Source organism: Numida meleagris, chromosome 5 (genome assembly GCF_002078875.1).
Source record: "Numida meleagris isolate 19003 breed g44 Domestic line chromosome 5, NumMel1.0, whole genome shotgun sequence".
NCBI lineage: Eukaryota > Metazoa > Chordata > Aves > Galliformes > Numididae > Numida > Numida meleagris.
The window spans coordinates 34162916-34175068 of NC_034413.1; the positions used below are offsets into that span (position 1 = coordinate 34162916).

The 12153-nt window shown below is 50.4% G+C and overlaps 1 protein-coding gene and 7 non-coding genes across 8 annotated transcripts in view; 4 read left to right on the forward strand and 4 right to left on the reverse strand.

The window, feature by feature from the left end:
* MCM3AP (minichromosome maintenance complex component 3 associated protein) overlaps positions 1 to 4279 on the forward strand; it is an 18825-nt gene extending 14546 nt beyond the window's left edge. The window contains exon 16 of the mRNA XM_021397798.1: positions 2559 to 4279. Within this exon, the coding sequence (XP_021253473.1) occupies positions 2559 to 2717 (159 nt within the window). The 3' untranslated portion in view covers positions 2718 to 4279. The remainder of the gene's footprint in view (positions 1 to 2558) is intronic.
* Positions 4667 to 4748, reverse strand: TRNAS-GCU. The gene has a single exon. It is a non-coding gene; the product is annotated as a tRNA-Ser (tRNA).
* TRNAM-CAU lies at positions 4884 to 4956 on the forward strand. Its single transcript has one exon. It is a non-coding gene; the product is annotated as a tRNA-Met (tRNA).
* TRNAM-CAU lies at positions 5211 to 5283 on the reverse strand. The gene has a single exon. It is a non-coding gene; the product is annotated as a tRNA-Met (tRNA).
* On the forward strand, positions 5417 to 5498 carry TRNAS-GCU. The gene has a single exon. It is a non-coding gene; the product is annotated as a tRNA-Ser (tRNA).
* On the reverse strand, positions 8244 to 8317 carry TRNAT-AGU. The gene has a single exon. It is a non-coding gene; the product is annotated as a tRNA-Thr (tRNA).
* On the forward strand, positions 9011 to 9092 carry TRNAS-UGA. Its single transcript has one exon. It is a non-coding gene; the product is annotated as a tRNA-Ser (tRNA).
* Positions 10452 to 10523, reverse strand: TRNAP-AGG. Its single transcript has one exon. It is a non-coding gene; the product is annotated as a tRNA-Pro (tRNA).

Here is a 12153-nt window from a genome sequence, read left to right on the forward strand (position 1 = left end):
CAGTTTCTCCAGGAGAATACTGTGGGAGACAGTGTCAAAGGCTTTGCTGAAGTCTAGGTAGACCACATCAACAGCCTTTCCCTCATCCACCAGACAGGTCACTCGATCATAGAAGGAGATCAGGTTGGTCAAGCAGGACCTGCCCTTCACAAACCCATGCTGGCTGGGGCTGATCCCCTGGTTGTCCTGCAAATGCCATATGATCTCCCTCAGGACAATCTGCTCCATAAACTTCCCTGGCACTGAGGTCAGGCTGACAGGCCTGTAGTTCCCCGGATCCTCCTTACGACCCTTCTTGTAGATGGGAGTCACATTGGCAAGTTGCCAGTCTTCTGGGACCTCTCCAGTTGACCAGGAACGCCGATAGATGATGGAAAGCGGCTTGGCTGTCTCTTCCGCCAGCTCCCTCAGTGCTCTCGGGTGGATCTCATCCAGCCCCATGGACTTGTGGCAGTCCAGGTGGAGTAGTAGGTCTCTGACCGTTTCCTCCTGAATCATGGGGGGTTTGTTTCACTCCCCATCCGAGACTTCCAGGTCAGAGAGTAGAGTGCTCTGAGGACAACTGGTCTGGCTTTTAAAGACAGACGTAAAAAAGGCATTGAGAACTTCAGCCTTTTCATTGTCCTCAGTGGCCACATTCCCAGCCGTGTCCAGTAAAGAATGGATATTCTCCTTGGTCCTCCTCTTACTGTTAATATATTTGTAAAAGAGTTTCTTGTTCCCTTTAATCCCAGCAGCCAAGCTTAATTTGAGCTGGGCCTTTGCCTTTCTAATTTTCTCCCTGCACATCCTGGCAACCTCTTTGTACTCTCCCTGAGTTGCCCGTCCCTTCTTCCACAGGAGGTAGATTCTCTTTTTCTCCTGGAGCCTCAGGAAAAGCTCCCTGTTCATCCACGCCGGCCTCCTTCCCCACCAGCTCATCTTGCGGCTCAGGGGGACAGCCTGTTCCTGCGCCTTCAGGACTTCCTTCTTGAGGAGCAACCAGCCTTAATGGACCCCTTTACCCTCCAGGACCGAATCCCAAGGGACCCTCCCTAGCAGTCTCCTGAAGAATTCAAAGTCTGCCCTCCGAAAGTCCAAGGTCACCGTTTTGCTGTCCCCTCTCCTGGTTCCACCAAGAATCGAGAACTCTACCATTTCATGGTCGCTATGTCCAAGGCAGCCTCCAACTTCCACATCTGCCACCAGACCTTCCATGTTTGTAAACAGCAGGTCTAGCAGGGCACCTCCCCTGGTAGGTTCTCTCACCAGCTGCAGAAGGAAGTTATCTTCCATACACTCTAGAAACCTCCTAGACTGCTTCTTCTGCACCGTGTTGTATTCCCAGCATATATCAGGGAAGTTGAAGTCCCCCATGAGGACAAGGGCAGGTGATCGCGCAACTTCAGCCAGCTGTTTATAGAACGCCTCATCTGTCTCTTCATCCTGGTTAGGCGGTCTATAACAGACCCCCACCAGGATGTCTGCCTTGTCAGCCTTTCCCTTGATCCTAACCCACAGAGATTCAACGTTGTCTTCCCAAGTTGCAAGTTCAATAACATCATAACAGTCTCTAACATAGAGGGCCACACCACCACCCCTCTTTCCTTGCCTATCCTTTCTGAAGAGCTTGTGGCCATCCATCGCAGCACTCCAGTCATGGGACCGATCCCACCGTGTTTCTGTAATGGCAACTAAGTCATAGTTTGCCTGCCGCACAAAGGCTTCCAGCTCATCTTGTTTGTTGCTCATGCTGCAGGCATTGGCATAGATGCACTTCAGCTGAGCCCCTTGCCTCACCCCTAATCCCGATGCCTGCCTAGGCACACCTCTTGCAGGGCTGGTTTTATCCCCTTCCCCCTGCCTCTCTAGTTTAAAGCCCTCTCTATAAGCCTTGCCAGCTCCTGGGCAAGGATGCGTTTCCCCCTTGGAGACAGGCCAGACCCATCAGCAGACCTCAGGCCTGGTGCTGAGTAAACCGCCCCGTGATCAAAGAACCCAAAATTCTTGCGTTTGCACCAGCCTCTCAGCCATGTGTTTGTGAGATGGGTTTTCCTGCCCCTTTCAGTGTCCTTCTCTGTCAGTGAAGGGATGGAAGAAAATAGCACCTGTACTCCTTTTCCCTGAACTAATCGCCCTAGTCCCCTGAAGTCATTTTTGATAAGTTTCCGGCTTCTGTCAGCAGTCTCATTGCTGCCGGCCTGTACTATTAATGAAATGAAAAATTGAAAAACTGTGCCCTAGTGTAAAAACTTCCCAGAGAAACAAATACTTTCTGTAGACTGAAATGCTGTTAGCATACATGTTGAACTGTTGTCGTCTGCTGGCAGTCGTAATAGTATCCCTTGTAGTGTTGCACATAAAGAGTTGTTGTTGTCACGCAGGTTACACCTATGAGTTGGGATGGACCCAGGGAATGCTGGGTCTGGAAATAGCAGAACATGCTATTTTAACCATATCTGATTGGGGATAACCTCCTTTGTTGTTCTGAAAAGTGGGAGAAGTCAGTGAACAGAGAGGTCCCATGTTAATACCAGATGTTTCTTTCTCAGTCTCATTTCTCTTTTCCTTCTGACCAGGATGGGAGTCAGGCGAGATTAGAGCTGTCGATGGATGGCCAAAGCTCTGCTCTGTCGGACAGACTGAAGCATTTGCAAAGGCTCCTCAGAGCCAACAAGGAGGGTGAAGTTGCTTCTGAGCTCCACCTCTCTGCTTTGAGGGACATGGTGGATATTTGAGCAGAACTAAACCACAGGTGCAGATCAAGAGACTTGGTGAAGAAATCCAGGTCTGGATGATTCAAAACAGGAACTTCTGTGGCATGCTGCAGAAAAAGCGAATGGCCTGGGAGAAAACCAAAGCAGATGTTGGGCCTGGGCTGCTCTTGTGTGACTGCCTTGTAGAGATGATGTGCTGGAGCTCACTATGTCGCTTTGGCTCTCTGCTGAGATTTGAAGTTGACATGTTTCATGAATGTGGAGACTAGTCAAATGCTGCTCTAGGAAGCCTTAAATTGATATAGTATAACTTTTCTTTCTACCAACGCTCATGTTGACTGTGTTGGTTTGTGCAGAGTCCTGCTGATGCTCTCCTTGCACCTAATTCTTGTTCTTTCCCCTGCCTCCATAACTTTGTACCGTGCTGAGGAATGCTGTTCCAGAGCCAGTATTTTTTGTAACGACTGGAATTCAGTTTCTGTAGAAATGTGGGTAAGGCTACTGTTATTGGGAGGAGTTAGAGAATCACTCTGTGGGCAGTGTGTGAGTAAATATAACTTCACCAAGAGAAAACAATCAGATAGCAAGGAGCATCAGAACAATTGGTCTCCACAGATGCAGTCCTCAGGATGCAGTCCCAGCTCCCTGCTGTCTTGATTCAGAGGCTACCTTGCAGCAGCACCTTGGTTTGATATGTTGTTTTCTTTTTTTCTGCTCAGAAATGTCAATACTCATTATCAAGTAGTTACAACACTTTGCTGTTTTTTTTTTTTTTTACTTAAGTGCTCTATGCAAATTCAGATGGATTTTTGGGTTGCTGGGCCCAAGTTTTGTCCTGTTGAATACATACAGCATTAAAACAAACCTGTTACTTCAAAGTAATTGTCATGCTGGAAAAGCAGGACGTTTTCTTCGGTAAACAGCTGTGTTAGAAAGATTTTCCTTTTTTTGGCAGAGCAGACTACCTGTACTCTCCAGTTTCTATAAGGCTGTGGCTTTGAAAACTGAAGACCTCTTGTTTTAAATTTAATGTTGATTACTTGTTAGAGAGAAGATGTACTGGAGTACTGCAGCCATCAACTACAAGTAACCTTTCTCTTTTTTCAGTTAAAACAGCAGCAGATGTTTCTTGGACTGTTCTGCCTGGTGAAATACAATTATTGCAGCTTGGGCAGTAAACATTTGTTTGCCAGTCAGAGATACTGGGCGGACTTGCTTCTCATTTCGTCTGAAATTCAGTCCAAATCTAAAACTAATTTTGGAAGGCAGGTGATAAATACATTAATTTTTCTATGGTTTCATCTTAAACATGGAATAGCAGTAGTGACTTAAACTGAAGCACTTGTGCTTTGAGCTGTTCATACTCAGTATTCTGAGTTAAGCTGAGCTTTGTGACGTCGGCATGCATCAGCCACGTGTTACAAAGCCGCTGTGCTGTGCTCTGTGCCTGCTGCTCCTAGAGACTCCATTAAGCCAGAGTTCAACTGCTACAGCCTCAGTGTTCTGGGCTGTTTCATACCATCTTCGTTGTTTCATGTAAATGTTTTTTGTATCTAATAAATATTTTTTGTTGGTGGAATTTAGCTATTGCTGTGATGCTACTCAAAAGTTCTGTCCACAAATAAGACTCTATTTTAATTTGAATTTTCATCATTTAACATACTGTGTTCAGTTCCAGGCTCCCCAGTTCAAGACAGGCAGGGAACTGCTGGAGAGAGTCCAGCAGTGGGCCACAAAGATGCTTGTGTCCTGGAGCATCTCCTGGCTGAGGACGGGCTGTGGGAGCTGAGGCTGTCCAGCCTGGAGAAGAAAATACTGAGAGGGGATCTTACTAACACTTATAAATATCTGAAGGGTAGGTGACAAGTGGATGAGGCCCGGCTCTTTTGGCTTTGCTGGCACAGGTCCAGTTCTGCTGTCCTGGATGTAGAAGGCCCAGCTGTACTCAGCTGGGGCGGTAGCAAAAGTATCGACGAAGGTGGGATTCGAACCCACGCGTGCAGAGCACAATGGATTAGCAGTCCATCGCCTTAACCTCTCGGCCACCTCGTCCTGCTTTATGCCATTTTACCCCGTCCCCTCCCCCCGGGCTCTCTGCCCCGCCCTGTCTGCTGCCAGCAGGGGGCGCTGTCCTGCCTGGGTCCGCGGCAGCGCGCCACAGGCCCCGAGAAAAGACGTGGTTCCGGAGTCCCCTTAGCGTAGCCGGCAGCGCGTCAGTCTCATAATCTGAAGGTCCGGAGTTCGAACTTCAGAGGGGGCAGTTTGTTTTTTAAAATAGTTTGTTTGGAAAGTTTTTTTCGTTTGCACTTCACAGTTCCATTCCTGCCGCCCCACGCAGACGTGTGTGGAGGCCAGTGAGGACTCGGTCCTGTTTAAAACAAATCTGTCTGCACGCCCAGCTCTGCGTGGCGGTGAGGCCGCGCTGCTTGCAGGTCATATGCTGCTGCAAAACACAGTGCTGGAGTTCCGCCTCACCCGATGATGGTGTACTCACGGGCAGGGGAGCTAAAACGGTGCCCTCTCTGAGGCTCGAACTCAGGACCTTCAGATTATGAGACTGACGCGCTGCCGGCTGCGCTAAGAGGGCTCCTTTTTTATTTTTCCCCCCGTCGAGACCTGCAACACGCCCTCACGTGACGGGCGGGCCAGCGCCCCCTGTCGGCGGCGGGGCGTGGAGGCTGCGGGGAGGGGCCGGGGCGGGGCGGGCCGGTATGGGGTGCGATGAGGTGGCCGAGTGGTTAAGGCGATGGACTGCTAATCCATTGTGCTCTGCACGCGTGGGTTCGAATCCCATCCTCATCGTCACTTTTGCCGTTGCATCCGAGAAGACTGGAGACACCGCGTCACCGCAGCTTGGGAACACGGGCAGGGAGTGCCGGGGCTGAGCTACTTCACGCTCCTGCCTGGTAGCTACCAACGGTGCTTGAGTTCCACTGGGTTTTTCCTCCTTGCACCAGAAATATTTAACAGCTGTTACCGCTACTGAGCAGTAAGATCAGGCATGTCCAACCGGCAGCCCGCATGAGACAAGCTGAGATTGCAATGTGGCTGCCCCATGCTATAAAGGCAGCAGCTCTGCCCTGCAGAGCGGCCCCATGCATGCACCTACAGCTCACAACAACCAAACTGTCAGTACACTATTAATGCTGTGTCAATAGAAACCAGGGCACGGGGAGGGCCGTGCTGTGCAGTGCTGACTCCAGTGATGGCAAATATTTGTATACATTGTGATACATTGGCTAAACACAGGGCTCTGAAAAGCAAAGTGTACACAGCCGTGCTTTCTGTTTTGATAAAGGAGTTTGAAAATAGAATCATAGATGGAGCATAGCTAATGGTGGTGACTATGTTGAAAAATAGTGTTTTGTAGCTGAGAATGTGCTCTATCAAATAGTGTTATTGTGCTCTTTGTACTCTTTGTACCTGTTGTAGTTTCCATGGAAATCATATAATCATAGAATCACCAAGGTTGGAACAGACCTCCAAGATCATCCAGTCCAACCATCCACCTACCACCAATATTTTCCACTAAACCTTGTGTGAGACCAAGGACATCTCCGGGATCCAGGGCGCAAAGTTTTTAACGAAAAGATAAGAGGGAGAACAATAAAACCTTTGCGCCGGTAACTGATTAAGCTTGCGAACCTAATCATGCGGTCTGCTTCTGTACACAGCTTGAGGGGAGCGAGGAAAGGGGGGAACAGAATTTGTCTGGGTCAGTAGATACTATAGACAGCGTTGGGCAGGCGGTTGTGAAAAGTTCCTTTTGTAAGATGGAAAAATTACTAGCAAGACAATATTGCAGGAGGGAAGGGCTTGCCTGAGGAGGTGGGAGGAAGAACAGGATAGCTAGGCTTGCAAAACAGACTTGCAAAAATGCAAACCTTGTGAATCTAGATAACATTGCTGTGCAGTGTAATGAAAATTGTTCCAAACTTTAAAAGCTGTACCTTTTCATTGAGTTGGTGTGGGCCCTCGAGAACTACAAAGTGTGAGGTGACCCGTCGCTGGCTGGCTAAATAAGGCTTGCATACAGAATTCAAACTGGGTTGAGTGAGTCTGGTGGTCAGTGTTAACTGCAGGCTAACACTTGTCTCTCGGTACAACATCTAAATGTTTCTTGAACACCTCCAGGGTCAGTGACTCCACCACCTCCCTAGGCAGCCTGTTCCAGGGCCTGACCACTCTCTTGGAGAAGAAGTTTTTCCTAATGCCCAACCTGAATCTCCTCTGGTGTAACCTGAGGCCATTCCCTCTTAGTTCTGTCGCTAGTTATGTGGAAGAAGAGGCTGACCCCCATCTCACCACAACCTCCTGTCAGGGAGCTGTAGAGAGCGATGATCTACCCTGAGAGAGCTGCTTCTCCAGACTAAATAATCTCAGTTCCCTCAGCTGCTCCCCATAAGACTTGTGCTCCAGACCCTTCACAGCCCTGTTGCCCTTCTCTGGACACCCAGGGGGTATTGCGGGATTGTTGTGGCCAAAGTACAGGACCTGGCACTTCATCTTGTTGAACTTCATCCTGCTAGTCTCAGCCCAGCAATCAGCCTGTCCAGATCCCTCTATATGGCCTCCCTACCCTCAGGCAGATTGACACTTCCTCCTAACTTGGTGTCGTCTGCACACCTACTGACCCCAGCCTTATTCATCTCCTGCAGAAGAGGTATGGGTTCTACAGGGGTTTAAGAAAGAGCAAAAGTCAGAATGCAGCTCCCATTGCACACAGCAGTAGCCTGGAGCCAGGGAGGATGGTGCCAGGCTCCATAGTGCCCAAGCAGCTCTAAGCTGAGCCCTTGGCACCGGAGCTCCCAGTGGTTCTGGGCAATCTGCCCAGAGGGAAGTGCAAACAAAGAGCTCATGGATCAGATCCTTGACCTCCACCCAGCAGGAGATTAACTCTCTCCTGTGGCTAATCCCAGTGTCCATGGGCCTAGGCAGCCTAGAAAGTTAACTGAGATACTGTAGGTCCCTCCTGCAGTTCTCACCACACAAGCAGGTGTAGGAGCCCAGCAGGACAACTTGGGGCAGTACATGCCAGGCACAGGGCCATACCCTGGGGCAACTGGACCTGTTTGGAGATGTGCCCCAACAACACTGCTACACGAGCAGTGTCAGCTTCAAGGTGCAGCCTTCTGCATGACAGCTGGACTGGTATCCCCATTGGCACCCAAACCCAGCTCTCTTCCTCACAGGTGGAGCTGCCCCAGGGGCTGAGGAAGGATGACACAGTGCTGAACAAGATTCAGCTGCTCTGTTCCCATGGGGAGGAACTGCAGCTCCCAAACCCTTTCTACTCCTGCACAGACTTACTGATATGCCCTGGTGTCTCCATGACTCTCTCCATCTCCCACTGAAATGGGCTTTGGAGTAAAAACACGCACCCAGACTGCACAAAGCTGCTTTGTCATAGGGAAGGGGCATGTGGTGGGAGCAGCGAGGCAGAAGAGAAGGGGGATGCAGGCAGAAATGAAGTGCCTCTGGTGAGGGCAGAGACCCCAGTCCACATGCCCAAACTCAGGGGCTAGAAAGAAAAACAGCCCCCAGGCCAGGCACCACTGGGAGTTGAACCCAGGATCTCCTGTTTACTAGACAGGCGCTTTAACCAGCTAAGCCATGGCGCCCATGTACTCCTTCTCTAATGGGGTGCGTCACAGACCCTGGGATGCTCCCAAGGTCCCAATGTCCCTGCCAATTCCGGGTCTCCATCCTCCTACCACTGGGGTCACCAGCAGTGCCAGGAGCCAAAGTATGGGGCTGAGATCACTGGACCCATCCTGTGTGTCACTCCAAGCAGCAGTGGGGCCTCACTGGGGGATAACACCTGGAGCTGGGCCCAGGAGGAGCTCAGTGCTGACTCAGCCAGAGCAGGACAGTGGTACCCAAATGGAGGGGGCAACTCCAGGATTTCAACCTGGGACCTCTTGCACTCAAAATCAAGAAGGGTGAAGGTCCCTCGTGTAACCTGCTCTGTTCCTTATGGCCATCAGCATGGTCCTTCTGAAAAACAGCACTGAGAACAAAAGGTAGTGCTGCCCACAGCACTTCAATGGCTAACAGGAGGTAAGGTAAGGGGGCCCAGATATCTGTACGCCCTGGCTTGTTGGTCTCTGGGTATGATTCTTGCTTCAGGTGTGAAATATCCCCCCACCGTTTCCTTTTCCCAACCCTGTGACCTGATGATAGGGGGGAGATGAGTGTGAGCACTGGGTCTGCTGGGTACATGGGTCTCTCCATTATGACTGTAGGAGATTCTCTTTCTGCAGCCAGACCCCCAGGACAGGGAAGTTATAGGTAGAAAAAGGAGGATGTGTGGGGCTGTGATGGCCGAGGGGTGAAGGCGTTGGACTTGAAATCCAATAGGGTTTCCCTGCGCAGGTTCGAATCCTGCTCACAGCGTTGGGTTTTGGCTGATGCTGGTGGGCGGCTGGCAACCAGGGGAGCAAGCCTTCCTGTACAAGCTCTTTTGGGCATCCACAAACTGGCTTGGATGGGGGGGGGGATGGGATGGGACCCCATCGCTCCGCACAAAAGCTGGAAACATCCAGTCTGCTAGATTGGTGCTCACCACTGTTGGCAGCAATGTGTCATGGGGACAAAAGAGACAAAGCGCAGCGATTGTCAGGGCTCACACCACTGCTCTCTGTGTAAGGTGTTTCAGAGGGCCATGTGGATGGCACAGCTGGGTGATGCTGGCACCTACCATGTCCCATTATGCAGCTCCTTTCAGGCTATGCCACAGTGGAAGAAATGTGATGTTAGTACCATAGTCCCCATGAAGAAGATGTTTTCACAGAAGGGGCAAAAAAACCCACCACCACCACCACCACCACGACCAACTGGTGATATTGAGGCTTGAACTGAAGGTCTCTTTCATGCAAAGCCAGGACTCTACCACTGAGCTGTAATCCTTTGAATGACTGAATTCCTGCTCCCAGCCCCATGGTCCTATGGTCCCTATAGACTTTGGAGATAGGGCTGCTATAGCTTGTAGCCATGTCCAGGTACCCACCCCACGGCAAGGGCAGAACACCAAGACGGATGTGCCTGCTCCTGACAACCAGAGCACTCAAAGGAGCATCTCCACTTCCTGTTGCCCCATCACAGCCCCATAAATCGTAACTGGTCTAGGGGTATGATTCGCGCTTTTCAGTGGGAGTGCTGAGAATTTCAGCTCCTGGACAAACCCTTCCATTTTAGGCACTCACATGATGCCTAGCTCATGGTGAGGACTGAGGCTAGGAGGACAGTGCCAGGTGCTGAGGAGAGAGCTGGCAATTTTGGGGTGGCACATTCATGGGGTCAGGGAACCGTTACAGCAGCAGGAACAGGGGTGGCAAAACCGAGGATCCGAGAGTGTCTGTCTGGGGAAAACATTTGGGCAGAGAAGAGGGAGCACTGGGCAAGCTGGGTAGCATTGTGGGGGGAAATGTGAGATCTTCCCAAAGACCCACTTCTGTGCCCCTCAGTAGGGGATGTAGCTCAGTGAGAGAGCCCTGGAGAGTCCCACCCAGGCTCTGGGCAGCCAGGTCAGGACAGGCATCTCGAGATGGCTCTGGTCCAGCCTGGAGTTCATTTCATAGGTACAAAGTGCTGAGCAGGGGATGCTGCTGCCATTACCTGTTCAGAGGCATGATCCAAGCACTGCAGCTGCTTAGGCTTTTGAACTATGCATGTCCCAGTGAAGGAGGATCGCGGTCTCACCCCTGGTTGGGGTTTGTGTTCCTGGAGAGAGTGGTTGGTGCTGTCCAAAAAGCAGGGCTCGTCCGGGATTTGAACCCGGGACCTCTCGCACCCTAAGCGAGAATCATACCCCTAGACCAACGAGCCACAGCTAGTGGAAAAAAAAAAAAAAAAAAAAAAAAAAAAAAAAAAAGGTAGTATACTGGTAAAGGCACCCCAGGGAGGTAGTGCTGTCACCATCCTTGGAGGCATTCCAAAACTGTGGAGATGTGGCACTGAGGGACCTAGTATAGTGGGATGGGTTGACAGTTGGAATTGATGAACTTGGAGGTCTATTCCAACCTTCTTGATTCGATGATTCTGTGATTTTATGATTCTAAGATGAGAGAAAAGTGGACATGCTCTTTGTGGACTTCAGTGAGGCCTTTGCTACTGTCCCATATAAGATGGCCCTAGACAAGCAGTTGATGTATGGACAGGAGAGGTGGAAAGCATCTTTACTATGCAGGTGATGGAGCACTGCAAGGTGTTGCCCAGAGAGGTTGTGGCATCTCCTTCCTTGGAGACCTTCAAAAGTGTCTGGATACAATCCTGGGCAAACTGCTGTGGGTGTCTGTGCTTGAGCAGTGATACCAATCAAGAAATTCAGGGCTCTCAGCAACTGACTGAAACTTCTCAGCAGAACTGTTCTCTTGGGAAAGTATTTGCTTCTAGATAAGAAGGACATCTGGAGTCTAAAAAGCACACACTCAACACTCCACCAGCTTTGAGTGGGAGGTAAACTGTACCCTGCTAGGGTTGATAATAGATGTCATAACAAGGTCAAAGCACTAATTAAAAACTTAATCAATGGCCATATTTTTTGTAAAATTGTTTCTGACCATATATGAGACCCAGCTTTTGTAACAAGCAGTCTTTTGCCTGGAGACAAGCAACAAACTCCTTACCAGGAGCCCATATTAACACAGCATGAGTAGTACTAGATTTAATATGTACAGCACTTCTAGGTGGGCACTTTGTAGAAATTACATGAATATTCACATGTTAAAATGTATAAAATCAGTGTGCTTTCAGATGGTGGATGTGCATGCTGGGAGGAGTGATGCCCTGTGCACCCAGTGCAGCAGTAAAGTAATTTTGGCCTTCTAACCTGTCATTCAGTTTGGAGAGTTTTATTCTGGATTTCAGTGACACTGGGACCAGATGGCCTCCAGAGATCCCTCTGATATTAACAATGTGGTGACTCTGTGACTTTCTGGCAGTGCAGAGAAACCCAAGTGAGTAACAGAACTCGGCCTTTGGGGATGTCCCAAGGAGGAAGAAGAGGGGAAGGCTGATGAGGCAGAATGGGGGATGTGTGGGCAGGGGGTCAACAACATGTAGTTTGGGTAGAAACTGAGGAGAACTCTGCAAAGCTCAGATCCCGCCCCCCCTCTCCCCTCCCCAGTATCACCCTGACACAGGGCATGTGGCTCAGTGGCACAGTGCCTACTGTGCATGCAGGGGGCACTGGGTTCCAGCCCCGGCATCTACTCCCTTCTGTTGTCTCACGGCCTGAGCTGGGGGAAATGGCTGCAGCCAGTGAAGAAACCCCCTCCTCTCCTCTCCTCCTCCTCCTTCTCCCCCTCCTCCTCCTCCTCCAGAAGAACCTCTCTCCCCTTTGAGCTGGGTTTCTCCCCCATGCTGGATTCCCAGCAGATGGCTGCACTGCAGTGCGGTCCCTCCCCACGTGCTACTGCTGTCCCAGGCAGAGCTGCCCAGTGGGCCATGGTGCCAG